Source organism: Phasianus colchicus, chromosome Z (assembly GCF_987193195.1).
Source record: "Phasianus colchicus chromosome Z, bPhaCol1.hap1.1, whole genome shotgun sequence".
In the NCBI taxonomy this organism is placed as follows: Eukaryota; Metazoa; Chordata; class Aves; order Galliformes; family Phasianidae; genus Phasianus; species Phasianus colchicus.
The window spans coordinates 51,666,668-51,693,060 of NC_143476.1; the positions used below are offsets into that span (position 1 = coordinate 51,666,668).

General features: G+C 38.4%; 1 protein-coding gene across 5 annotated transcripts in view; it reads right to left on the reverse strand.

Moving 5' to 3' along the window:
* Positions 1-26,393, reverse strand: part of NTRK2 (neurotrophic receptor tyrosine kinase 2) — a 208,961-nt gene that overhangs the window by 145,840 nt on the left and 36,728 nt on the right. For 3 of the 5 annotated variants that reach the window (XM_090130701.1, XM_031602421.2, XM_090130704.1), the window contains exons 6-11: positions 21,716-21,852; positions 18,883-19,015; positions 17,077-17,376; positions 11,780-11,812; positions 7,207-7,307; positions 5,359-5,458 (exon numbers count right to left, since the gene is read on the reverse strand). In XM_090130701.1, coding sequence (XP_089986827.1) covers positions 5,359-5,458; positions 7,207-7,307; positions 11,780-11,812; positions 17,077-17,376; positions 18,883-19,015; positions 21,716-21,852 — 804 coding nt within the window. The remainder of the gene's footprint in view (positions 1-5,358; positions 5,459-7,206; positions 7,308-11,779; positions 11,813-17,076; positions 17,377-18,882; positions 19,016-21,715; positions 21,853-26,393) is intronic. The other 2 variants (XM_090130702.1, XM_090130703.1) reach the window with 1 other exon arrangement.

Sequence of the window (26,393 nt, forward strand, 5' to 3'; positions counted from 1 at the left end):
CAGTAAGGAGGCTACATACCATTGTTCTGAGCTTCTCACCTAAACTACAATATTATAAGACAGTTGAGAAATCTGCTACGTCTGAAGATGAGTTTCAGTCTGCCTTCTCCTACACTGTCTTTTGTGCCAGTGCTCAAAATATAGTGGAAGTTTACAAGCCAAAGCAATACAGTAAATGATACACAGAAGAAGAAAAAGAAATCTTTTGTCAGTCATTTTGAATGTTCTTGTATTGGGATAACTAATATTTTTTTAAAAGTTTTCAAGGAACTTTGCAGGCTAGAACAAAAGATACTGACATCACTTCAGAGATGAAGCTATCTAGAAGTAGGGTAAAATTCAGTTTTGACCTTGTTAGGCAAAATCTATGTGTTTCTTTCCAACTTTTAATCAGCTTGGTGAAAATGCATGGCATTCCGACTGATACTCCAAACTATACACACAAAAGTCATAACAAGCAGCTAGCAAGGTCTTGAAGGAAAGGTACTATTTTGGGGTTGCTTGTCCCTAAAGGAATACTGCTTTATTCTTTGAATCAACCCACTTGATGTCTGGTCGAAGAAAGCCAAATTTCTGTACCCTGAGCTGTACAGCCTGTAAAGATCACAAAAGGGGCAAATCATTCACAGACAGCAGTTCCATTTAGGACATGGTAGGCAGTTCAGAAAGAGATCAAGGAAGAAGAAACATCATTCAAAGTGTGACCTTCAAGCTCACAGACATGAGAAGACAGCTAGCACAGGCTAAGTGTGATGGGAATTTCAGACTCTGTTTGTTCCCTGCACTGCTGCACAAGGCTCAAAACACAGACAGAAGCTTCATACAAACATTCAAAAAACCCTCTAGCCCCAGTGGGATTAAGTACACATATGTTTCCCTCTACTTCTGTCAGATTCTATTTGTTACTTTCTTATGAAAAGAGGGGCAGCTTTAGTAAGGGGTGAGTTTTTCCTCCTTTCTGGCTTTGGTAAAATGTACAGAAATTCTGTCTATCACAACAGTAAAGAAGTTGCAGTAACACTGGTCTGCAGCCATCCACTTCAAGTGCATCCAGCAAGTAAAAGAAGTGCTATGTATACTGTCCTCTTCCTGGAATATAGACACTCCATGTTACGATTTACTATGGTTCAAATTAGTTAAAATGTTTTCATCCTTTTAATTATGCTGTTTCAAACTTTATCCACTGATCTATCTTACATCAGTTTCCTCCATGCTTACATCCATGCTGTATTAACATTTGCAAAACATAAAGTTGGTTGTTTTGCAACTAGCTTTTTATTTACAGCCATTGTTTTCAACAGTAGAATAAAACAGGACCAGAATAATTCTTCCACTAATTCTCCCAGGGAGATCACAAGCCTTCTCCTGCCCTCATTACTTTGGTTCCCTTGTTATTTTTCAGTTTCATAAGCTGGTTAGATGGAGTCAGACATACACAAAAAATGATATAGAGACATCCTGGCAGACTTCAGAGAATTCCACCATAAGAACTTTCACATCCTCCAGCAGGCAAACAAGCCAAGGTATTTTATAAGAATAACCCTCAAATGCTAATGAATACATTTAAGAAATAAACTGAACCATTCAACATTCATGCTGCAGCATCTTGCAAAAGCCTGAAAGCCTCACCTCCAGACTGAAGCAACCAAAAGCTCCACACAAAGCTGTTTTCAACAGACTCCATATAAAAAGGTGCTTAAAATGTACACAAGCAGAGAAAAAAAGAGATATCTAGGTTTCCAGTTACCCTGATGAATTTTTCAGTGCTACCTGGAAGTCTAGCACACCATTCACAGACCAGTGTACTTTTTCATGCTAATCATATTTTAAATCTGCTCTTGCACAGATTGCAGACGAGCCCTAAACTAATACAGTTCCTGAAATCAATCATCAGAACTTGCTGTCTCCCCAGGTTCTAGAAGACAAGTGAAAAGAAGCAACACACATACATTAAAAAAACTTCCTCATATGGTGCAACCCAACTCCAGGTAGAAACCAGAACAAACACAAACAAAATACTCTGGTCTTATTACTGGTGGTGAACAAGTAAACTGATTTGCTTTTTGTCTTTTTCTGCTTCCACAGTTTGGCAAGGTAACTGAGTGAAATGAACATATTCCAAGCTGTCCTCTCATCTTAGATAGACAACATGAAGAGAAAAGCAAAAGAGAGGTTATTTTTACCTCTTTTTACAGCTCTTCCACACATCTTGTTAAGAGGTTGATCAGAACAGCCAATGGACTGAAGCTTGCAGAGACATGGGGCTCCTTATCACATAAACTAGATTCCTTTCTGCTCAGGTAGTTACAGGAAGAAGGCAAGGGGAGGCATGTTGGCTCTATGGCACTCTGTGGCTGCTCAGCACAGAGTTTCCAGGTACAGCCAGTTCTTATGCATTGTAGTTCAGACAACAACCTCTCATGCCACATCTCCTTCTGAAGAGATTAGATACCGTCAGTCCCAGACTCCAACCATTTTCAAGCTCTGTAAGCACAGAATTATTCAGCATGGACACAGTGCAAGTAGGGGACAGATGATGCCCATGAAAAAAAATAGGATAAACAAGCACTAAAAAATATGATGTATAAAAAAAAGTATTCAATACGATGCAAATGCCTTCCATGAACCCAAATGGGATGAAAATTTTATCCCTTATATAAAGGTATTTTCTGCAGGACATAAAGTATAGTGGTGCCTATTTGCATACTTTTGTCTAATCTTAATAGAACACTTTTTCCCTCTTTTCATGTATAAGGCTAAATTAAAAACACCACTGAATGCCAGTCTGATTGATCCAGTTACTGGGTGATTAGTTTTTTTGTTGTTGGTTTTTTTTTTTCCTAAACTACTCCCTAAGGAAGAGTGGAGAGACCTTTAATGATAAGGTGTCTGAGGTGACAGTATTGCGCGTTCATAAAGCAACAGAAGAATGAAGAACTGTCTCTTATGAATGCAAAACATGCATTCAAATTTTGGGAAATATTTGATGAGATTTAAAAAAAAAAATTAAATAACTATTTTCCAAGGCAATCTGGATATTTTATTTTCCCCATTACCCCACAGCACCAAATATGAAACAATGTCTATATGCAAAGTTGGAAATAATTTTGCTGTCACTGAATTCAAAGGCATACGACTCAAGAAGTTCACAGATCTGATTCTTTTTTTTCCCCAGAACTTCACATTATACTGATCAAAATTTAATGTAAAAAAAATTCTCTTCACCTTTGCATTATTTTACTTATAGTCAAATACCTTAGGTTGTATTAATTACCAACAAATATTTATGCAGCACACTTTTCAGAGGAGGCAATATTATTATTCTGGGTCTGACTTATCAAAATGGTGCTATGATCTCAGGCCATTAAGTATTGCCTTAATATAGTAAACATACTGATTATATTAATTAAGAGAGTGTCTGGGATGCAATGTCATGGATAGAGCTATACTTAAAAGTTCAGGTGTGAATGAATGCAAACTCTGGAGGAGTTTGAGGTTCACATCACAGAAGAAGGAAGGTCATTTGTTTCTAATAAAACATTTAACAGTTATTTGTAGCTCACACTGACATTCCACAATTGCCACACATACTATGCCTGTGATTAGTTTCTGAAGGAATGTATGTGAACTGTGAACTCGTATTACTGCTCTTGGTAACCATCACTGATTATATTTAGAGAATAAAATAAACTCCACACATGAGATTGCTGCCTTCTCATAATTTCACAGTCATTATCCAGAAAGTGTACCCTTATTAAAATATGACCTACATAATCAAATTGCAACACAAGAACCACCGAAGTCAACCTTACTGATCATCTAATACTTATTTTTGTGCAAAAAGTTCTACTTGAAAATATGAAAACATGGCTGCCATATTGAGTCCTCCCAAAAAGGTAATTCAGTTTCTTATCAGACAAAACAAATCTTTGCACATTCACCCTCAGGGTACAGTTTACTTCCTAATTTCTCCAATGTGTTGAAATACACGTGCAAATTTTGGAAAATGTAATAAACATTTGGCTTTAAAGAGCTCACATTAGATGCTGCCAATCACCGCTCTCATTCAGCTTCCACTAACTTGCTTTCTATTTGCAATTCAGAAAGCTCTATACAAAAATAAAATTTACATTTAACATTTGTTCAGTTGTTGAAAGTTTTTTATAGTATCTGGCCAAGACTATGAGCTGCAGGCTCAGTGTTGTTTTTCAGGATATTTTACAATGACTGTTCTCTTTAATGTTACCAAAAGACCACAACAAAAAGAGGTGAGGGAAAAGGTTACCATCCCTGGACCATCTAAACTTCTGCTCTGCTCAATCCTCATCTGTTTCAGGAGTTATTCTCTAAGTAGAATATAGAAATACCAAATATACAGTAGGTATCTCTGAAAAGTGTACTGCCAAGGATAAGCCAGTCACTAAAGTCTGTATCCTTGTGGTACTGTATCATAAGCAGTACTGAGAAATATGGTTAACAGGAGCCTAGGAAAAGTCTAGTTACCTCTTCCTCCACAGACCCTCAACTACATATCCTAAGAATAAAAGTTAATTTCTTTTATGTACAGTAAAGAAACATTTAGCCCTCATTTTTCTTTTATTTTTCTTTTATTTCTTCCTTTCTCTTGTCTTTTTTTTTTTTTTTTTTTTTTGATTACAGTTCTACCAATATCTCGAAATTATGTTTGATGAGATCAGTAAAATAATACAGTAATGGAGTTATAGCCCTTTGTACACCCATGGTACACATCCTTCCATCAGGCTGTAAAATTAAAAAAACGAATAAGTGGAAGAGCCGAGATGTCTCCCTCCCAAAGGGTCTTGACCACTTGCCATCTTCTCCAGCTGCCACTTACCAATGCACACACAGAAGCTCACAAAAATGCATCCGAAAAACAGTCCTGTAAATCAGCAGGCACTGGAAATGCACCTTCTACCCTTGCCATTGTTTTTCTTCACATCTATTTCCTTAAGGCAACATTTGCAGTACGCTTTTATACAGCATAGATTCTCATCAAATATTTGTAATCTATGTCATATCAAAATAAATTTAACTTCCTACATTCTTCCTCCCTACACTGACTCAATATTTTACTCCAGGAGATGTTGCATGTGGCTATTCAGTAGAATGGAAAGAAATGGCATTTGTCATAAGAAAAAAGAGTAGAATAGCTTGATCCAAAATTCTGTATTTCCACCTGCATCTGTTTCTGCCTTTACTTACCTGATGAATGAATGAGACACTAATTGTGATAGTCATTCATTTGGTTATCTTAACTGTTCTTGGTGCAGAAGCCTAATGTGTAAGCTCATACAATCCACAGCTATTATGGAAGTCATAAGAAACAACAATGCTTACCTTTCATCCCAAACTTAGAGTGTCTTCCAAACTTCAGAATAATGAGCATTATTACTAAGCCAGTGCATACCAGTGCTGCAATTCCCACCACAACATACACCTATAAAAAGAAGACACAAATAGGTCTATTTGTTTTGCTCTCGTGAACTATCTTCAAAGACATTCATCTTTATTAACCCAGTTATTAAGAGATTCATTTCAAACAAGAGACATTTGCACCCAGATCAAAGATGACAGAAAACTCCTACTTGTTGAGGTTTCTTCCACCCTATGGAGACTAGAGATTCAGAGAACTTCTGAGAACCACTTTTTCAACATCCTACATGTTCAAGGTGGTGAAGGGACACAGAGTGGCATGTTACAGGAGAGCAAAAAAGTAAAACATGTCAGAAAAAAAACTGCACCCAGTTCTGAAGCCCCATGACAGGAAGGACAAGGAGGAGGAAGAATGAAGATGATCAGAGGGCTGGAGCACCTCCCCTACATGAACAGGCTGAGAGAGCTGGGGCTCTTCTGCCTGGAGAAGAGAATGCTCCAAGAAGACCTTATAACAGTCTTCCAGTACCTGAAAGGGGACTACAGAAAAACTAGAGAGGGACTTTTTATAAAAGTAGGTAGCGGCAGGACAAAGAGAAATGGTTTTAAACTGAAAAAGAGTAGATTTAGACTAGAAAACAAGAAATTTGTTACTGAGAGGGTGGTGAGACACTGGAAGAAGTTGGCCTGTGAGGTTGTGGATGCTCCCTCCCTGAACACATTAAAGGCCAGGCTGGATGGAGCCTTGTGCAACCTGGTCTAGAGGGAGGTATTCCTGCCTATAGGAATGAGGTTGGAACTCGACAATCATAAAGGTCTCTTCAAACCCAAACCATTCTATGATTCTATGATTTACTGTGAGAGTGGACTACCACAGATTGCCCAAGCTGGCCGTGGAGCCTCCAACCCTGGAGATATTAAAAACAGAGACCTGCAACTGCTGTTGCCAGCCTGTGGGTGAGGAAACCAGACAATTTTCAGAAGTCTCTTCCAATCTCAGCCACTCAGTGGTTCTATTATCAGAGGAGATAAGAGTGCCTGAGATCCTCCCAGTATTTCAGCACAGTCTATCACCATGAAGCATTCACTGAGACAACACCAGCCAGCAGACCTTCCTTTCTTGCCTTTCCCCAGATTGCAGCTGGCTTCCTGAGCCACAGCACACAGGCTTTCCCCCACCTGCTACTGTGCAGAGTGACTGGTGTTGGGGCAGCCATGTTAACTGTTTACCTGCTGCTGTTCTCCAGCAGTTCAGTAGAACAGCATGAGATGCAAGGATACAAGAGAGGAGACCCACCAACACAGCTGCATGTGCTGAAGTTAAATACAAGTGTTCTTATATTAAAAAAAAAAAAAAAAAAAAAAAAAGATAAAATCACATTTTAGAGATGAAGTTAAGTGTCTGAAAGTTCATTACAGCATGACCTCTCCTGAGGAGAAGCTGAAGGACTGGTATTCAAACAACAATTTTTAAATTGCCTTGGATGTCTTTGTTTTGTAAATAAAGAGTTGCTCTCTTTGACTTAAATTAGAAGCAGAGTCTTGGCCTGAAAATTTACACTTACTTGCTCAGAAGAGCATGAAACAAATTAAATAGCAATTTCACTTGGGAAGTAATTCACTCTTTCAAAAGTGGGGATGAGGGTCAGAGTGGGGGGCTCTAACATTTTCTTTTTTCTGATTTTGGGTCATCTTGTGGTAATAGCTCTGGTTTCTAGTAGCATAGGGTCCTATTGCAATCTCCACAGTCTCACTGGTTGTATACAGAAAGTCTGCCAAGATTAGGGATCAGGAAACAATGTATATACTTACAGTGATGCTATCTTCATTCTCTTTGTTGGAAACATCCGGAGAAGTGATTTGATTACTGTTATTTGTGGTGTCTCCAAGATCATTAGGCGTGGTTTCATACTCTTAAGAAAGGGGGAAAAAGGGTTGCTTTTATTATTTTTTTAACTTCAGAGGGGAAAGTTGTCTTTATTATTTCATCTCTGCAACACAGTAAAGATCAATAGCACATCTCAATACATACTTGCTTTTGTATCTGGTACACTCTGGGGGAGATCCCTGTCACAGACAATTTTAAACAAATGTGTTGTGACTGACAGACTTGAAAACAGAAGCTTGCTCTCTCTGCAGCTTTTCAGAGAAGCAGTCTATGCCATCATCTCTCTACTGGAAAACCTAGAGTTAAATAAGAACTCCATTCATAAAGCTATTTTTATGCGTTTCTGACTTCTCATTAAAAATGAAAGACTGCCCTCTACACTGAACTTCTCCAGCCTTGTATTCAGCCAAATATAGGACTGTCTTAGAAATTAGCATGGGGACTTCTGTCTAGCTGAGGTGAACTCAGCATGGCTTTTTAGCTCATTTATAACTATCAAATGTGAAATAGCAGTTTTTCTTAGTTTAAAAAGTAATTAAAAAATATTATTGAGTGCACAAGGGTTACAGTCTAGCATGACAAACTGCTATACAGATAAACCTTTAAAGAATTATATGCCTGAAACGGTATGAAGAAATTTGATTTATCAAAGTATTCCTACTGACAGATTTAGAGGTGTGCATTTGAATCTATTCCATCAAAAGAATGAACAGGCTTCAATTATTTATAATTATTTAAAAATGAAACAAATATGTTTACAGTCCATGATTTTCTGTCAAATTTATTCCAATGAGATAAAAATAATTAAATACTATTCATATTTACTTAGAGATACATACATTAAAATACAGAACAGAATATATTTTAAGATTACATCTGGAAATATACATAATGTTTCAATTTTATGACTGCAGTGTGTGCAGATGAAAGAAACAAGGGCAATAACCGCATCTATTACTAATGCACCTCCAGCATTGTAATTTAAATTAGCAATTAATTGTGTATTTCTTTGTACATTTTGATTAAAAACAGTTCCATGAGCCTACAGATGAAATCATAGCTGTGAATATGAAAAATGCAAAGTGCAGAGGCACAGCTTTCAGTAACCGCAGAGGCACTAACCCTTGCTACTTAGCACTGGGAGGAAGGGAGGGCTGCGCCTTGGTAAAATTTGTCTTCCTTAGCTCCCAAGGCCATTCTGGAGAGCTCAGCTGGCACTGGTAGCAACAAGCTGCACCAGGTTTTTGATCTTCATGCATGCACAAACACATTTTCTGTCTGCAAAACACTCAGCAGGCTGCAGATTTTTTTGGATGTGAACCCACACTCTGCCACCAGTTCTACAGTCAGTACAGTCAGGTTGTCTAATCAGCTCACGTAGTCTGCTCTGGCTCTACACCACACATGCCGAAGGACAGGATTTTTTCAAGTCAAAATACATATTAAGTCTACAGAGCTTTCATGGGAAACAAAATTTAATTTCCTGGTCCTTTACCATTTGAACTCTCCAACTCAACACTGTATCTATGTCTACAGCTTCCTCGACGATGAGGTCAAAATACTAATGAAAGGCAAACAAACAGCATTCCTAACTCTAGGCAGCATAAGCCCTATCCAAATGGCTCACCTGCGCAAGCAGCCAAGCCTCTGAGACAAGGAGCTGTGCAGACCAGCCTCTTACTACATGTTTTGCCACAGCAAAGGAGGAAACTTCTGTTTTATTCATTTGTAGTCAGTGCACAGGCTCTTCACCAGGGCAGAATTCTGTTTATAACAAGCAACTCAGCTTATGAGACTGGGCTTCCTGTACAACTCACTAAGATAGTTTTGATCAAGCCCCTACTTACAGTAGCTTTATAACAAGACCAATAAATAAAACAAATATTTAAAGCTTTCACTAGTCACTATAACACAGATTTTCAAGAGAGTTTTGGTTTGTTTTTTTTTTGTTGTTGTTAATCTTACCTGTAAATCATGGAAGGTAAAATATGATGCTCTTCGCCATTCTGTTTATATTTAAATTTGTCCTAAGCTACTGGGAAACATATCCTGAAGGACTAATGAGAACTATGCAAAGCATTTCAAGTCTGGCACGTGAATCCTCTGAATACACTTTTACGTTAAAATGGGCAAGAGAAAATGTAGGCCGTTTCAGTACACTGGTGTTGCATTGCCATTTCCCAGTGTATAAGTGTGAAGCATTTACTTGTGAATTATTGCCAGATTTTCAAGTTGTACTGAAATGGGTGAGCCAGGCAAGGAAAACACAACAACAGCCATCCAGCCAAAACCAGGCAATTCTGACTTAAACAAATTCTTGTTCACTTCATTACAAAATCCTGCTACAGACACATAGCATTCTGATAGAGACAGGGTCACGCCTCTCAACTCACACTCTCTGGGACTTGTATCGCTCCAGGGCCAGATTTCCTGGTGCCTAGCACCTTATGCATCACCTATAACCGTGCCAACATCTTGAGCTGGCAGTATCCTGCCGCTGTTCTATAAGCAAGGTGCTAAGCAGCTGGGACACAGAAGATCACCACAGTGAGAACCAGGGAGTCATTCTGCACAGCTCCTTTGGGGCTGAGTGCTTCAGGGCACACCGTCTCTCACGTAACCATGTTAGAAGCAGCATGTCATGGAGACATGAGCTAGAAGCCAAAGAAGATGGCTTGGCATCAGTTCCCTGCTCAGCCTCAGGCAGGTGGCACTGCCTTCCACTGCCTCTCCCCATGCAGCATCACAACAGCTCTCCTCTTCACCTTTTGCAGGAGGCCCACACTAGCCACAGGACCGAGACAAGAACCCCAAGAAAACATAGCATGGCACAGGCTGCTGCTGCCTCACCAGATCTGTTTCCCACAGTATTTTTAAAACACTTAATGAGAAGCCTTTGGAAACTATCTCATAGGGAGTGCAGGACACAGAAGGTCAGGTCCTGAGGGACTGACTGGGCCATAAACCTTCCTTTTAGCACCATCCAAGCTGTGAGTAAACATCAGCACAGGGATCAAGCCATATGAACGGGAGTCATGGAAAAGGCTCCATCTCCAGGGGGAGGCAATCCCAGCGGGTCCCTGACCACCATGCAGGCCCTGCTTCTTCGCGGAAGTGAAGGAGTTTCTTGTCTTTCCAGCCTGCCTTATGTATTAATCTCACCAACTGGGCTTGTGAATTCAGAATAATTAGGGAAACACTCTAGACTGCAAAGCGTTTCTCAAAGCAAGCACTGAGTCACTGAAGCAAAGATCAAAGACAGCTATTTCAAAAAGCAGAGAAAAAAGCCAGAAATAAAAAGGAATACTGCTTTCATCAGGACAAGATCTTGCTGGCTCAGATTCACTTGCACAACTCAGAGCACACATTTCAACAGAGCCTAACAAAGTCATTTGAAGCACAGTGCTCGCAAGGTGAGAGCCAGACACATGCACTAGGACCTGGGCAAAAAGCTCAGAACCACAATCTCCATGTATGTACTTTATATAATAGAATGTAAGTCAGAACCTGTGCCAATGGCTACCACCATATGCATCCCTCCACAAAAATAATACTTTGCAAAGAGAAGAAGGGGAAGTGTTTTGTATTTCTGAGCACTTTAAGCCAAAATGATGCTTCAATTGCACATTTGCTAAAGTTTAATGACATGGAATGGAATCAAAGCAATAACATTTAAATCAGCTTAAGGAAACTTGAGTTATGGGCCATTTCATCCAAATAAAAGTACTCCAAATAGGATCAAGCTCCCAATAGAAGCTAAGGGGTGTTTGGGTATGTTAGTTAGGATAGACTTTCATGATCACCAGAACTGTTATGTAAAACTAACTGGTTGTTTTTTCTGCTTATGGCTTCTATTCCAATGTATGTTTACTTTCACTAGGTATAGTCTACAACATTTTGCCTAAAAAGCTGATGTGAACACCATGTCATCGAATCTTCTGGCACTCACTCAGATATCACTGAGCTGATGCTCTGCTTATGCAAGAGAGATTAAAGTAAGGTACAAATGAGAGAGCAGAGAAAAATAAATTGCCTACAGGAAAACTTACTTGTGCCAACTTCATTTTTAAGTGGGATTTAGGGGTACATTTTTGGAGGCTAAACAAGTACGGAAACATTCCTGAAAAATAAATTAAGTTATATAAGGAGAAATCATGAACTTCCTTTCCTCTGCAAAATGCCTCACCAAATCTCATGCCTGTGAGCTACATCAGACAGCTGTCACTCTACAGGACCAATTGCAAACATTTGTAGCGGTGGATTTATGCCTTTCCTAATATGAATCAAAAGCAGCAGGACAAGTAAAACGTCATATTGCCCTCACTGATTTTAAATAATATAAAGCAGGAGAAGAATGAACAACACAAAGTACCTTTTAGAATTGTATTGTAATATGTGCCATTTCAGTTTAACTGAGGTTGACATACAATCTTTTAGTAGTTTGAGTTTCTACATTTCTATCATTAAAAGAAAAGAAAAAGAAAATCAAATATATACCATAAACGTCTGGATCCACAATTGGGCCACTACCTGTACATGGAGAAGAGAAAAAAAAAAGAAAGAAAAAGCCTTTGTAAATAGATTGCAAATGCTAGAAGAACAAGAGTTTCTTTAGTGTTTTTTAAAGGTTGACATGTTATTTGCAGTAGCAGTTACCAGTACCTGCATAAATACAAAGCAGCATCAACATATTGCACTACCTGTTTATCAGATTACATTTAAAATATTTTATAGCTATCCCCAGTGTTAATGCTTAGCTTTCTGTGAAACAGCTAATACACACAGTATTGGCTCTTCTAAAGGCAGAAATATTTCCCAACTGGGCAAAATGCTCCCAATGTATACCTGGAATAGGAGAAACAATAACTATTCTTGTTGGGAATCAATGACAAAAATCTCCCTGACCTTAGGAGGAAGCAGATTCCAGTGACAATTACAATCACTGGCTCTTACCTGGTCAAAAAACTTGCAGTATAAGCACTGTGAGAGCAAACTGCCTTACAGTTGCATCACTGTGAGCTTTCAAGGTAAGGGCTAGAGTTAGCAATGACCTAACCATCACCAACTCATTCACTCTGGGAAAGGGTGCAACTCAGAAATAGCTGCATAGCTGAACTGCAGGCAGAACTCAATATAAAAAGTCAGGTCTCCCACAAGCCAGCTTTTACAGAGGCAAAAGGACCTGTCTATTTTACCCTTTTCTAAATTTTACTAGTTTCAGTTTTCAGGTTTTTTTCTAATTACCAAGCATACGTAAGGCTAAGCACATATGTGAGCATAATGCACAGAACACCCACTGAAATTAACATAGCATTATATGGTTCACACTTTGAAAGATATTTGTATTATATTTCAACATACCCATTCATCCTGGTCAATAACGTATCTATAGCATAGATTATGTAGTAGACTCCTAATCATCTTTTCTGTATACTCACTCTTTGTTGTTTTGGAAATAAAATTAGCAGATGGCTAAAACCTCTAAAGATGAATCAAACTTCAAAAGGCATAAGTTCTTATAATGTGCAGTAATTCCACACCAGTGGCATTACACTGGCATAAAGCCACTTTCAAGTATGGCTAGAACAATGCTGTTTATGCTTATGTCAGCACAATGTGAGAATCTGTGCTGAAAATACAAAACAAAGAGTTGCAAACTATTAGCAGGAATGGCAGCAGATAATTAGGTTTCCCTTCAAATGCATTTGAAAATATTCTACATAGATCACTCTGGAAGTAATGCCACCTATTTTTCTCCGTGGAAACTACAACATACAAAGATCACAATAACACTATTTGATAAAGCTACAAAACACTATCCTTCAATTTAGTCACCACCATTAGCTATTCATCAGTCTGCACGCCACACTCATCAAAATCTGCACCAGTGGAGGCAATCCACTGTTTCTGTTGCTGCTGCTGAAACACACCATCCATCGCCTCACTATTCTTACTGTGCTCACATTCACTTGCTCTCCAAAAACGTTCAGCAAGCACCAGTGAATGTCAATGGGTGCCATTCTTTCTGCATGGAGGAATTCAATGACACACCTTTGCTTCATATGCACATCTATGCCACACGTCATTCTGTCAGACTGCATCACTGCTGCCATCCACTGCACGACAACAAAACGTTAGGAAATACTGATGGGAAGGTTCATCCTCTACTGCCATACCATCAACATCTGCCTCTGACGTCATGGGCCAACATAATAAAATCGGAGGCATTACTTTCAGAGCAGTCCTCGTAGTATCCAGATACATAGCCTAAAAGATCCCATGAGAACTGCTGTGAAAATAAGCAAGAATAAGTAAAAAGTGAAAACATCCTGTACTACTTCTATGCTCAAGCAACTTATGACCAGGGTTTTCCTTCCATAGTTAATGGATTCACTTTTTTCACTGTAAAACATCCAATAAAAGATGGTATTCCTAATTCACTTTTGTAATCTGAAGGAAAAATAACAACAATGACAAAACTCCCAGGCCTTTATTTCCTGAGTTAAATAGCAACATTTCTGTTACTATTTACAGAAATGGGGCTGAAGCCATCAGAGTAGTTTAACCCTTAATTCCTTCCAGGAGCATTCAAGCTTGGAAGTCATTGACTCCATTCAATACCTTTTATATAACGAAATACTTCACTTCAAATAAAGTTGCAAAAATCAAGATGCTGGACCAAACCCAAGTTTCTCTTTAGTATTGCCTACATAAAAACACATCTTCTCAATCATCAAAATACCAGTTGAAGCTACTCTAACATTAAACTTCACTGCAGTAATTTTGCATGTTTACATGCAATTAATTATTTTTAAGGCAAACAAAGAACAGCATAGTTGTTTTGGTCTCTGTTAGAACAGGTTGTTGTAAATAAACTATTAGAGATTTATACTATTCGTGAAGTATACATATCTTCATGAAGTACACTGCACTTAACTGCACTTTGTTTGCATGCTTCTTTCTTTATGAAACTGACATTTTCAAAATAAAGCAGCAGCAAAAGTCTCAATCCAAAAACATACTTTTGCAAAACAGACCCATGTTGTTATGCCACACAAGCAAGATGCTACTTCTAAGGAATATTTAACATATTTTACTTTGACAAGATACTATGTGACTTGAATTTCTTCCACTGAATTTTATATTATAGCGTTGGTAGATGAATAAACTTTCCTAAAAACAATTATTATTGGTAAAAATCTCTCCAGCACTCATTAGATGGTTTGGATAAACTTCGGGAAAGCTCTCAGAATAAAACATGAATGTTTCCTGCCTTCTGTTTGCCATAATGTGCTCCCAAATAAGCAAGTTATCCTCTGCAAAAACAGCTACACTGGAGTTCAAGAATTTTATCAGATTAAAATTAGTTAAAAATCTAAGTAGCAAAGCCTGAAATTTCTTCTTCCAGACTTTAGCATCTAAAGCAAAATTTTAATTTACAGCATTAACTGTAATGTCATTAACACGATCAAATTTCACAATGTGAAGTATTTGCTTCCCTCTCCTTTGTGTGCATTGTTCATGCTAGGAATACACTGTAGACTTAGTTACATTTATTTTAGGTAGATGTACAGCTTATCGGTGAGGGTTTTTTTTTTTATATATTTTATTTTATTTTTTTACCTGCAGTTCATTTGCCTGTAAGTGATGTTAATAAGCAGGGAATCAGCTCAAAGCTCAGTGAGGATGCCCCACCCCATGAAACATCAGGGCTGGTATTTAATTCAGTCATGAAGGCATGGAATTGAATATAATACCAGGGTGTGGGCCCTAATCTTCATGCTTCATTGTACAATATGTGGGCCAAAAGAAGAAACTACACAGTAACGACAGCACTCAAAAAGTATTTTAAGGTTTTAGAAAAATCCTGACAGAGCTTTAAACAGTAATAGTAAATAATAATAACAATATTATGCATGGAGGATTCTGGTTTTTTAAACTTTGTTTTTACATCAGCTTCAGTAGAGGAGTCAGCAATGTAGTGAAATATTAGAAAGCTCAATGTCATTATTCTTATAGAAAAAATCTCCTCTAACAAGACCAAAATTGAGAAAGCTAACTAGATAAGCAATTTCCCCTGTCGTTAATTTTTAAGACTGGTTTGGAGCAATCCACCATGCATGAACTGATTTCTAATGCAAGTACGTCCTGTCGGTAAGTAGTCTAGTTTCCTCCATACTGTTTTTGTGAAGCTTAATCCATCACAGAGCTTGGAAATGCTGAAAAACGCAGCATAGATTATCTTGGAGACCTAAATTCCCTATGAATGTAAAAACAATGGAGCAAATAATAATACTATGTTTGTAATTGGGAGGATGCCTCCTGCTCTATTTAGTGATTTTAAATGCTGGGAAAAAGGCTTCATTATACAGGGGAGAAGCATAAAAGCAAAACAGAACAGTAAGAGGGATATGGATTGAAGACAAAAAAACGATAAATTATTATAAGTGCATTAGTGGAACTGTTATTCTGTTAAGAAAATGAAGCCAGGTTCATATTAAATAGTCAGAGTGTGATAGAGCTTCCATTGCACAGAGAACATGGAGAAGGTGAACTGTTACTGAGCTGTTATAGCACAGTATCAGAGGATGCCAGTAGCTGGAATCACGGCATGTTCTTGTAACGAGTCTATTTAAGGAAGAACTGCAGAGAAGAAAGAAGAGAGGACTGCTAAGGACAGCAGAGAGTCTGGCTGTATCTCTCTTCACCTTCTCTTTCTAAAGGTGGGAAAGGAAAGGACCTGCTATCTTTTGCCCTGGAGCAGATTGAGTCGTTAGGAGCAAACGCTAAGTACAGACCGTATTTTTACTGTCTCTAGCCTGCCTGCACTTCCGGAGAGAGAGTTTAAATATTCACATCTTCTTCTGTCAGATAACATCGGCACTGCACACAGCCATTTCAGAAAAGAAGGTTTTTTATATTCTGTGATTAAAAGAAAGACAAAGGTACACACATGCTTATATTTTCAGATATGACTGTGCAATTATTTGCACTAAAACATGCCTATATTTGCACTCCTGCTGTGTCTAGTCTGCTCAGAGGCTCTTGCAGATAGAATAATAAATTTGCATGTACGTCTACATTCTCTTACAGTCACTTCACATACGGTTTTGAAGATGTGGGGAAATATCACACCACACAGAACATCAATCACTGGCAGGAAACCCTGCAGTTCATTGAGTTAGCCCTCCTTGAGCCTGATCAAGTACCACTCAGGAGGGCTGAGGCAGAGCAGAAGATGCACATAATTAACATAAACCGTTTTGAACACAGATATTCATAGGCATGTAGGTTTTCAACCTCAGCTGAAACGAATGAGAATTTGACACCTAAATGCCTGTGGAGACATGAGACTTCCACCATTCTACCTCGGGGTTACTTGTTTTCTCTCCAGCTCCCTCTGGTGTCCTAAACAATCTGTTATTATCAACTCAGAGGACTGCAATACTGATTTTGCCACAAGACACAAGGTGCTATGTGGGCACCCCCCTGTGACCTTGGATACACTGCCTAGCTGAATTCACACACAGTTTAGAACACTTGTGGAGTGCCTGAACTGGCTCTCGGTGCTTTCCAGGATGCTTGAGAAGCAGCTATCTTTATCAAGCCTCACCTGGCACTGAGGAGGTTACCCAAGGGAAGAATTTGGAGAGCAGTAGTACAGCCTCACAGTTAAAGAAAAACATTATTTTACAATGGATTTTAAAGACATTCATCCACAGAAAAAACAAACCTTGCTAGAAGCACATTCTCATCAATTTGCAATGGCTAACATTAAAAGAAATCATACTCACCATCTCCAGGCACCGACATGAAATGAGCATCAACCCGCTTTTCATCTTCTCCATACTCATTCTTGGCCAGTAAGGTATAAGCACCATTGTTCAGGTGGGTTGGGTTGTCCAGCTGCAGGCAGCCATGGTATTCACTTTGATTGATAACATGTATTTTAGTACAGATGTATTCAGACTCATTCAATATAGCTCCTTCATAGAACCACTGCAATGTGGGCTTAGGGTTCCCTTTCACAGTGAATGGAATGCACCAGTGGTGGTCCGGGGTTGGAGATTCAATAAATGTGATATTTGGTGCAACTATATTGGAAAAAAGAGTGAACAACATCAGAATATCTGGAACACATCTTTTCCCACTCCCTTAAGTCATATTTTTCATTCTCAAGTATCACAGGAACTTACTTGCAGGAATGATACCTATTCACAGCACACTCAAACAGGAAGCTCATCAGCTCTGTATAGGTTACTATACTTACAACAGAAACAAAGCCATTCTTCAGAAAAGAAAAACTAACTACTTTATCTAAAGACTGAACGCCAGTTAGATCCCATACCTGCCAGGTGTGGGAAATTCAGTTTCTGGAGAAGGAGAAAAGAGCAATTTTATCTTTACTCTGCGGAAGAAAATGGTGCAGAGCAGTGCTGAAAGAACAGAACAGCATTGAAAATATGTAAAAGTTGGCCCAAAGCAAGCAGTACTGGAAATATCCTTTGTCAGGAATCCAAACTTTCAGATGATTTTCCTCACAGAATCAAAGCCAGTACAGATGATTTCATTCCCTGGATTATTCTGTCAGGGAATGACCATTCTTTACTACACGTTTTCTCATTCTTTATTCAAACCTGCTAAATGTCTCAAGTTTACAGACTTGTTCTGTTTCCCTCAGGAGACTATTCCAACACCTTGCTCTTTATTTCACTATTGGGAAATTTTCCTTGATATTTATTCTTAACTGCATCCAATTTCATCTAGTTACACTCCCTTTTATCACTCATAACAGTGCCAAGCACAGAATCTCATTTACACTGTTGAAACATTTCTAGTTTATGTTCCTTCCCATAGCTATTACATATCCAATTTCAACCTACAAGCCATTTGAAGTAGATCTATAGTGATTTTTTTTCTAGTTTTCCCTGTTGTGAACACATACTGAGCAAAGTTTGCCACCTACAAAGAGTTCTGTTCCGATCTTCAATTAAATAGAGGGTTGCAACCTGTGAAAAAATGCTGTCTAGTTCACACAAAATTAATTCAGGCTGGGATCTTCGATCTAAGTAGCCAATTTCTCCATATCTCATGCTTCTTACCCCTTTTTGGCCCTAACAAAAAGCACGTTATTCAAGCCATGACAAATAAATTTACATCTGGCAGTACAAATGTTTCAAGTGTGTTATTTTCTGAACAAAACAGTTTTTGCTGTAGATAATACAAACTTTTTAACATTTGCAGCATCTTACAGTTAATCCTATGCATTCTTAATTCCTAAGATAGTATGTATGTATATGCACATCACTACAAACCTTCCCACACTGGCAATGCTTTGGCTTTCAGACTATTGTTTACTGGTTATCCTAACTGAAGATAAAGCATTTAGAAATGTATTTTTTGCAGAACACAGAGTAGAAGAAGACAAACTCAGCAACTTCTGGTTGGGCTGTTCCCAGTATTAACTGCAATAGGCTGTTCGTATGCTTCAAAGGTGCTCCTGTTTTAGCAACCTGTATAGCCCAAAAATATTTATACCCAAAAGAGCCGTTAATAATGGGGTTTGGCCTCAGGAGCTGCATGGAGGCCTGGGTACGTACAGAATACCGTCAGTTCTGCAGAGGTTTGGACCTCTCCCACAATGTTCTCCGCCACACACGAAATCCACAGTCCGCTGTCCATGGATGAAACATTCTTTATGGTTAACGAGGCAGGATTCTTACTTGTATCACTCTACAAATGATCAGAAAAACATGCATGTATCAACTGCAGCCTAGAGAAACAAGGGAAAGGCGGGGTATCACTGGCCACAACTCAACAACATTTTTTGACTTCCTTTCTCCTTAGTTCTATCAATCTGTAATTAATCAAAATGCTACTTGGCATCCTATCCAGCAGACATAAAACACAGAACCAATTGTAACTATCAGGGGCTGAAGTTTGAAAAATGCAGTCCTGCAGTAAACACTGTACTCATCCACTTCTTTGTCCTGTCCCAGCCAGATTCTGCCTTTTCTGAACACTTCCACTGCTGCGTTCTGAGCTCTGATGTCTTTTCCCTCATCCCTTCCCTCACCAAATTTCTATTAAAAGCTTCTTCCTCTCATAAAACAATTCATGAGAAATGACATACTTTCCAACATGCTACTGCCCAAGTACTGTTTTATGTGTTTACATACTAAGGCTAATTAAAGTAAGAATTATAATTCTTAGAACTCTTGATTATTGTGATTCTTAGAAAGTTCACAGCACCTGTTTAGCCTAAATGCCATATTAAATATGCAGCTATGCTACACTTCACAAAGTAAAGAGGACCATATTATAAAAAAATAGTAGCCAGCAAAACTAGTTGTCAAAGACAAAATTTTTTTAAACCAGGTCATTCACATTATCTCCAAATAATTACTATTTCCACACTTGAGTATTTCATAAAATGCAAAGCTACTTTCTTAAAAATGAATAGAATCAAAACACATTTGGAGAATAAGCAATAATTAGTATCCTTTTTAAAAACTCCTTTTGAGGTACTTTTCTTAGTCTACACATACACGTCAGTGCTACACAAACAGATAATGCACCTGTAAAAGCAGTGACTTTCAGCAGCAGCCACTGGGGACACACAGGAACAGTTCTGCATACAGAACTGGAACTTTGAACCTTGAGGTGACACCTTAACCCCGTGTGAGTTAAGTGCCCCACTGATATCAGTGTGACACTGAGGGAGGCAGAGTGGAAAAGCCAGCAGCTCACTGTACATTTCTCCACACGCAGCCCTTAGAAATGAGCAGTGCTAAAAGGAGGATTTACAAAAGGGGTTCCAAACACAGATTCGTGGCTGAAATCTATAGCAAAAAAAAATCAGCATAAAAGCTGAACGTGTGGTTAAATCTGCAGGAATAAGGTACAATTTTAATTTTTGTTAACATTTCTCTCTGTAAAACACAAAAGAGAGAAAAAGCAGGCAAAAACAGCATAGGAGGTGAAGAAAAGGGAGGCAGAAACACAGATATGAAAGTGAGAGGAATGAAACAAAAACAACACTTGCAGAAAAGGGAAGGATAGTTGCAAATGAGAAATGAGGTTTAAAAGGCACTCATTCTTCCGCTACTGAAAAGACTACTGTGCTCCACAGCTAAAGTTGCAGCCAGCTTATGCCATGAGCCCCTCTGAAATCTCACACATGAAGTTATGCCAGGACAGAGTATTTCTGGAAACCTTGAAGCAAACTGAACACGGCGTTTCAAAGATAGGAGGGTTAAAAAATGAAGTGATCTCACTTCTTGAACAGCATCCCACATTTGTTTTGGCTCATAACTAAAAAAAAAGAAAAATAAATGAAGAAAAAGCACAGCTTGGCATAGGTTCCCCAAACGGTTCTAATTTCTTGTTCTTTACGACGACTGGTGCCTTTGGGTAGTTTTACAGATTAGAGGAAAATTTAAAAATAAAACTAGAGCTCTGCAGAATTCTTACTCATGGAAGCTGAAAGACATACTGATCAAACCCTGTGAAGACCCAATATAATGACATCAAAGCAGAAAGTGCAAAGATTAAGAGGTCCCAGAGGTCCTGGTACTTCTACGCTACAGAAAAAGTTTTAGAAGTACACATCTCACACTTTGCACACACCAGGAATCTTCAGGCAGCCTCATACTCATGAACAGTAGAAAGTCAATGCCATAGAAGTGTAAATAACAGAAGGCCTTACACCATGAAAATTAATGGAATTTAAGGGTCAGCAGCTGTATGTGAAAGACACTGCTCCTCATCAGCATCTCCATCAGAACACACTGTCTCCACTGCACACACAGTCCAAGGCAAGGACACAGAACACGAGGATTTTAGAAAACAAAAGTCCTGCTGCCTGGATGACTTTGTTGAGGGAATGTCTTCACACTTCATAAGAAAATGCCATTTTTTTTTTGTAACCTTTTAATTACCTTTTAGTGACCTTGACTTCCAAGACTTCATTGTTGCTTTGTTTTGTTAAAGAAAAATGAAAAAAAAACACAAAATAATACCAACAATCAAAACTGTCAAATCAATAGGTGATATGGTCACCAGGGTTTTGGCTTGAAAACGCAATACAATTTGCAACACAAAGCCTTTTTCATGATTAGGATATGTAAGATTTATTCCCTCTGTGTAGGTGCTGAGAAAGCACTTTTGTTTAGTATCCTTATTCACTGTATAACATCCAAGAAATTACAGTACTCTCATTTACAAATCTCAAGGAGCAAATGTTTGACATTTTCCAGAACCACTGCAGCAGTTAGCCTGGGTTGAAAGTAACTGGAAAATAAATGTTATCCCAACATTAATCTTCATCTTTTTGATAAGAAGCTAGCTAAAGCTTGGACATGAACCTTCATTCCATCCACAAGCAGATATCTCTTCTCTCTGAATTGTCACCTCTTTGAATATGAAACTTACCTCATGGTTTGAAACAAGATTAGTGAGCACCCAGGACACATTAGGGGGTGGCCCTCCGGTTGTATCACAGTACAGTGTGATGCTCTTTCCTTCCACCACAGTGATGTTGTAATTGCTTAAGTTTGCTGAGGGTAAGTCTATGACAGAAACAACAACAACAAAAAAAAACATATGTATTTGCTTTTGACTGAAATAGGTGCTGCTCAATTCTATACAAACTGTATAAATGCAGGCAAAAACACCCCACTAATCTAGATATTCACTGTGGTCAATTGCCCACAGTTCAGTCAGGGAGTACAAACAGCATCTTTGGAAACATATAACAACAATCTTTAAACTGATACATAACATTTTTCTTCTCTGCCTCCACTTTGCATCTTAAGAAAAAATTACTGGAAAAACATTCAGCTAATTTTAAAGGAAAATGCTTCAGGTGGGCAAACAGAATTTATCTTCAGTTTTTAACTTCAAAATAACCATTCTCCCTCTTATTTGTTAAACCAGAAATTTAATCTATCTCTCTGTTACAGTTGCAAAAGAATCCTTGTTTTCCAGGATCTAATTGGCACTGTGGTGCTCTCACTGTTCTCCACAGCACCAAGAGGAAAATCCCACCAGCCCCCTATATCACACAGAGATTGTAGCCTTCCCTCTCATGCAAAGTTCACAGAAGGCACAGCAAAACTCAAGTATGAGGTGAAGGAAACAAAGCACTGAACAAATCAAACTAGAGGAGAGGATGTTCAGAAGTGCAGGTTGGCTACTGTATAGAGCTGCTGTTTGAGGCACGCCAGCAGACTTAGCTATTGCCCCCAGGAAAGCAGAAAAGCAGTATGGTGGTACCAGGGAAACAGCCTAGACTTTGCAAGATCCAGCACTTCCCCTCCATTTCATAGCTATAAACCACTTCACACCTCCATTTTCAGCACCTAAAGCAATGGGAATTTCCAGAAGAATAATATGTGATACACAAGGAATAATAATAGATCAACCATCTTCAAAAATAATGCCAGCATTATTTTTAGTTTCTAGCATGCAGGACTGACTTCTAGCACACAGGAACTCACTTGTCACACATTTCTTTACAAGGCAAATAATCATTCATCATGCTAAAAACATCAGATTTTTCTTAAGTCATTCTACACTTTTCCATGGAGCTGCTACACAGTGTCCAAAGCCTTGCCCTCCTTTAAGAGGCATCATCCGTCAACTGTTCCAGGCAAGTTTTACCCAGAGTTTATGATCTCAAATAACCTAACCCATCTGCTCTGCTGGATGTGTAAGCATGATCTCGCAACTACTTTTCTCTTTCTAAAACAATGATCCTCCTTGTTTTGTTTTATTTTTCTTTCTTCTCTTTTAAATTAGAGTACTGTAGCTTCATCACAGACTTGCAGGTATAAAAGTTTAAAGAAGAACTGCTTTACTTATGTAAAAAGTCCCAAACAAACAATTAACAATCTTATTAGTGTGCACTGTAACATTTTAATATGTTTGCTTAAACTTCAACAGTATTTATACGTATTGGAAATCTCAGGTTTAATTAGTTCATTAGAAATGAAATGAGAGGAACTAATAGCAAAGAGAAGACTAATTGTTTTCCAAGCAGTTTTCTTGCCTATTAAGATCAGCACAAGTGTACAATAATTGCTTAGACAACTCCACTTCTTTAAGCAGTAATATGATTCTTGTTATAGGTGTCATAAATTTATTCTGATATGTTCACTTTACAAATCATATGTTGAAGTTTACTGAGACAAAGCTGGACAGTCTGTACATCTCAATGCAGTAATCTGTTAGCAAAGGTAGCCATCTGCTCTCGCCTGCTGTGAATTCAAATCTCAGCAGTGTCTGTCAACTAGTATGGCAGGAAATAAAACTAATCTTAGGGAACATTCGGATATTAATTACACTGGTTGAGGAACAAGGAGAGAAGTAATGAGATCATCTACTACATAAAGTTATCCCTCCACACTACTTTGAAAAACATTCCAATTGCTTTTGCCATACCTGAGAGTATGAAGACTGTAAGGCTCCCTTCCTCTTCCATTACCAGGGACAAAGTATAATGATAGATTGATGTATCACAATGCAAATCTGCATGGTTATTACTAGCACATGATTTTACATGAAACCTCTCATATAAGCAAAAAGCATCTTTGGTCCCTTAAAACTCTCCTTCAGTAGCTGTTAAGTTCTAAAACAACCTCTTCCTATTGTGTGTTTACTTACAGGACAGACAACAGAAATTGAATTCCTCTGGTACTGACTCTGGTTCTCACTAAGAATTAGATCAAGTTCTATTCACTTGTTAAAGTCTGCATGTGCCATCCTGGTGTTACATCCCTGAGTAAAACAGCTACATCATGCTCGTAACTGGCCAGAAGGTTATAAAATGACAGTGCTTTTTATTCTGTAGAGTCTTAAAATTATATTAAAAACCAGTCGCCAGATCTTACAGAAAACAACACAGTAAAAAGTGTGTAACTGTTATATGAATTACGTTATAGTATAGAATCATAGAATCATCATGGTTGGAAAAGACTTCCAAGATATCCAGTCCAACCATCCACTTACCACCAGTATTTCCCCACTTAACCATATCTCTTAGTACAACATTTAAACATTTCTTGAACACTTCCAGGGATGGTGACTCAACAGCCCATTCCCAGGGGCAGCCACCAGCAACAGGCACAACTCCACAGTTGCTCCATGTTATATCCCTCTGACATCATCACCTAAAAAGACCCCTTCCTGGACCACAAGCAAGGTCACTCTGCCTGTGTCACTTTTGACAGATTTGTTTAATTTAGAATTAGACTTCTTCTGTATCAGAATTATTTAAAACATTTCTGAGTAATTAGTTGCATTCAATTTGATCAAGCGTTAAGAGTATATCACAGTTGAATGTTGCCAAATATTTTCAATGAAACTATTCACACATATAGTACAGTATAGCATAGTATAGCATAATCACATAGTTGTATGTGTTTTTCCTTTTATTTTCTTTCACAGACAAAATAGGTGGGTGGGAAATAAAGAAGAATTGCTTTGAGATACACTTTTTTTTCATTAGATATATTGAGTTAGTGAACTCTAATGGAAGGTCATTTTGTCCCTTGTATCAGGTGTCATCCAGACTGCTACACACACAAATACACATTAGTTGAGAGGTGGCTCTTTCTGGAAAAAGCAGATAGTAAAATAAGACCTTATACCTAGAAAAGGTGATGTATTGGCCATGTCAGCAAAGCTGTGAGATCAAGTCACAAAACCTGAACCAACAAATAAATGCATATAAAAAACACACTGCACCCTGACAGACACCCTGACACATATGCTCAGTATGTGTGCTCAGCGTATGTGAGTTATCATTTATAAGAGTCAGTATCATTTTGACACCTACACAATCACAAAGATATCCAACCATGCTGCAGTTCTTCCTGACTTAATTTGACTTAATCTGGAAAGAGTCCAGCAGAGGGCTACAAAGATGGTGAAGGGCCTGGAGCATCTCCCCCATGAAGAAAGGCTAAGTGATCTGGGTCTGTTTGAGAAAAGAAGACTGAGAGGGGACCTGATCCAGGTCTATAAATATCTAAGGTGTGGGGGGCAGAGTGGCGAAGCCAGACTGTTTTCAGCAGTGCGTGGAGACAGGACAAGGGGAAACGGTCAGAAACTGCAGCATAGGAAGTTACGTACAAATGTGTGCAAGAACTTCTTTATGGTGAGGGTGACGGAGCACTGGAGATATTCCTTCTCTGGAGATATTCAAGACCCGCCTGGACACCTACTTGTGCGACCTGGTGTAGGGATCCTGCTTTGGCAGGGGGGTTGGACTCGATGATCTCTGGAGGTCCCTTCCAACCCTTACGATTCTGTGATTCTGTGACTCTATGTGACTAAATACAGTATTTTAGATAACTATCACTTGTGTTGATATGGATGTACATTTTAAAGGACTTTGTATGTAGTAATTAATACAAGCAATCAAACAAGTTCAAATAGTTTTGTATACTGCCAGCACAGTTTTTAGGCAGCACCACAAGAGCCCACGCAAGGTAGACATGACATCATCTTCCCACAAGTCTCATCCTGATATCTGTCAGACAGAGATTAACCTATGCCCCAAAGCCTGAAACATAATATCTCTTTCAAACTTTGATAGCATTCATTTTTATAATTCTGGATATCAGTAATAACCCTGCTAGTCTACGATTTATTTTTCTAAGTTTGTTCTATTCATAGCTTTCTGCAGCAATGAGCTGTACCTTCCAGGCTGTAAGCAAGAGCATTCCATTTAACTAGTTCTGAAATTTGTCTCTGAAGTTCAGATTTATTGAACTCCTGCACAGTTGTGAGAGGACAGAAGTTTCTCAATCGTTTTTTTAAGACTGCTCTATTTTATTTGTTATTCTCATGTCACTTTTCTTACTAATTAACTACCCAAAGCTTTTCAATCTCTCAAAAAATGGGAGGACAGAACTTGCTATTGAATATTCTAAATTGTAAACTCCAGTTTAATGGCTGGTAGCAAGCATACACTAAAATTGATGTCTTTGAATTCATATAGGAACAAACTATATTATTTATAGGCTATAGTATTCCACCACATAGAGAAAATCTGCTTTCATGTTCAAATTGGCAATATTTTTATCCAAGTAATAAGTAGTTCTTG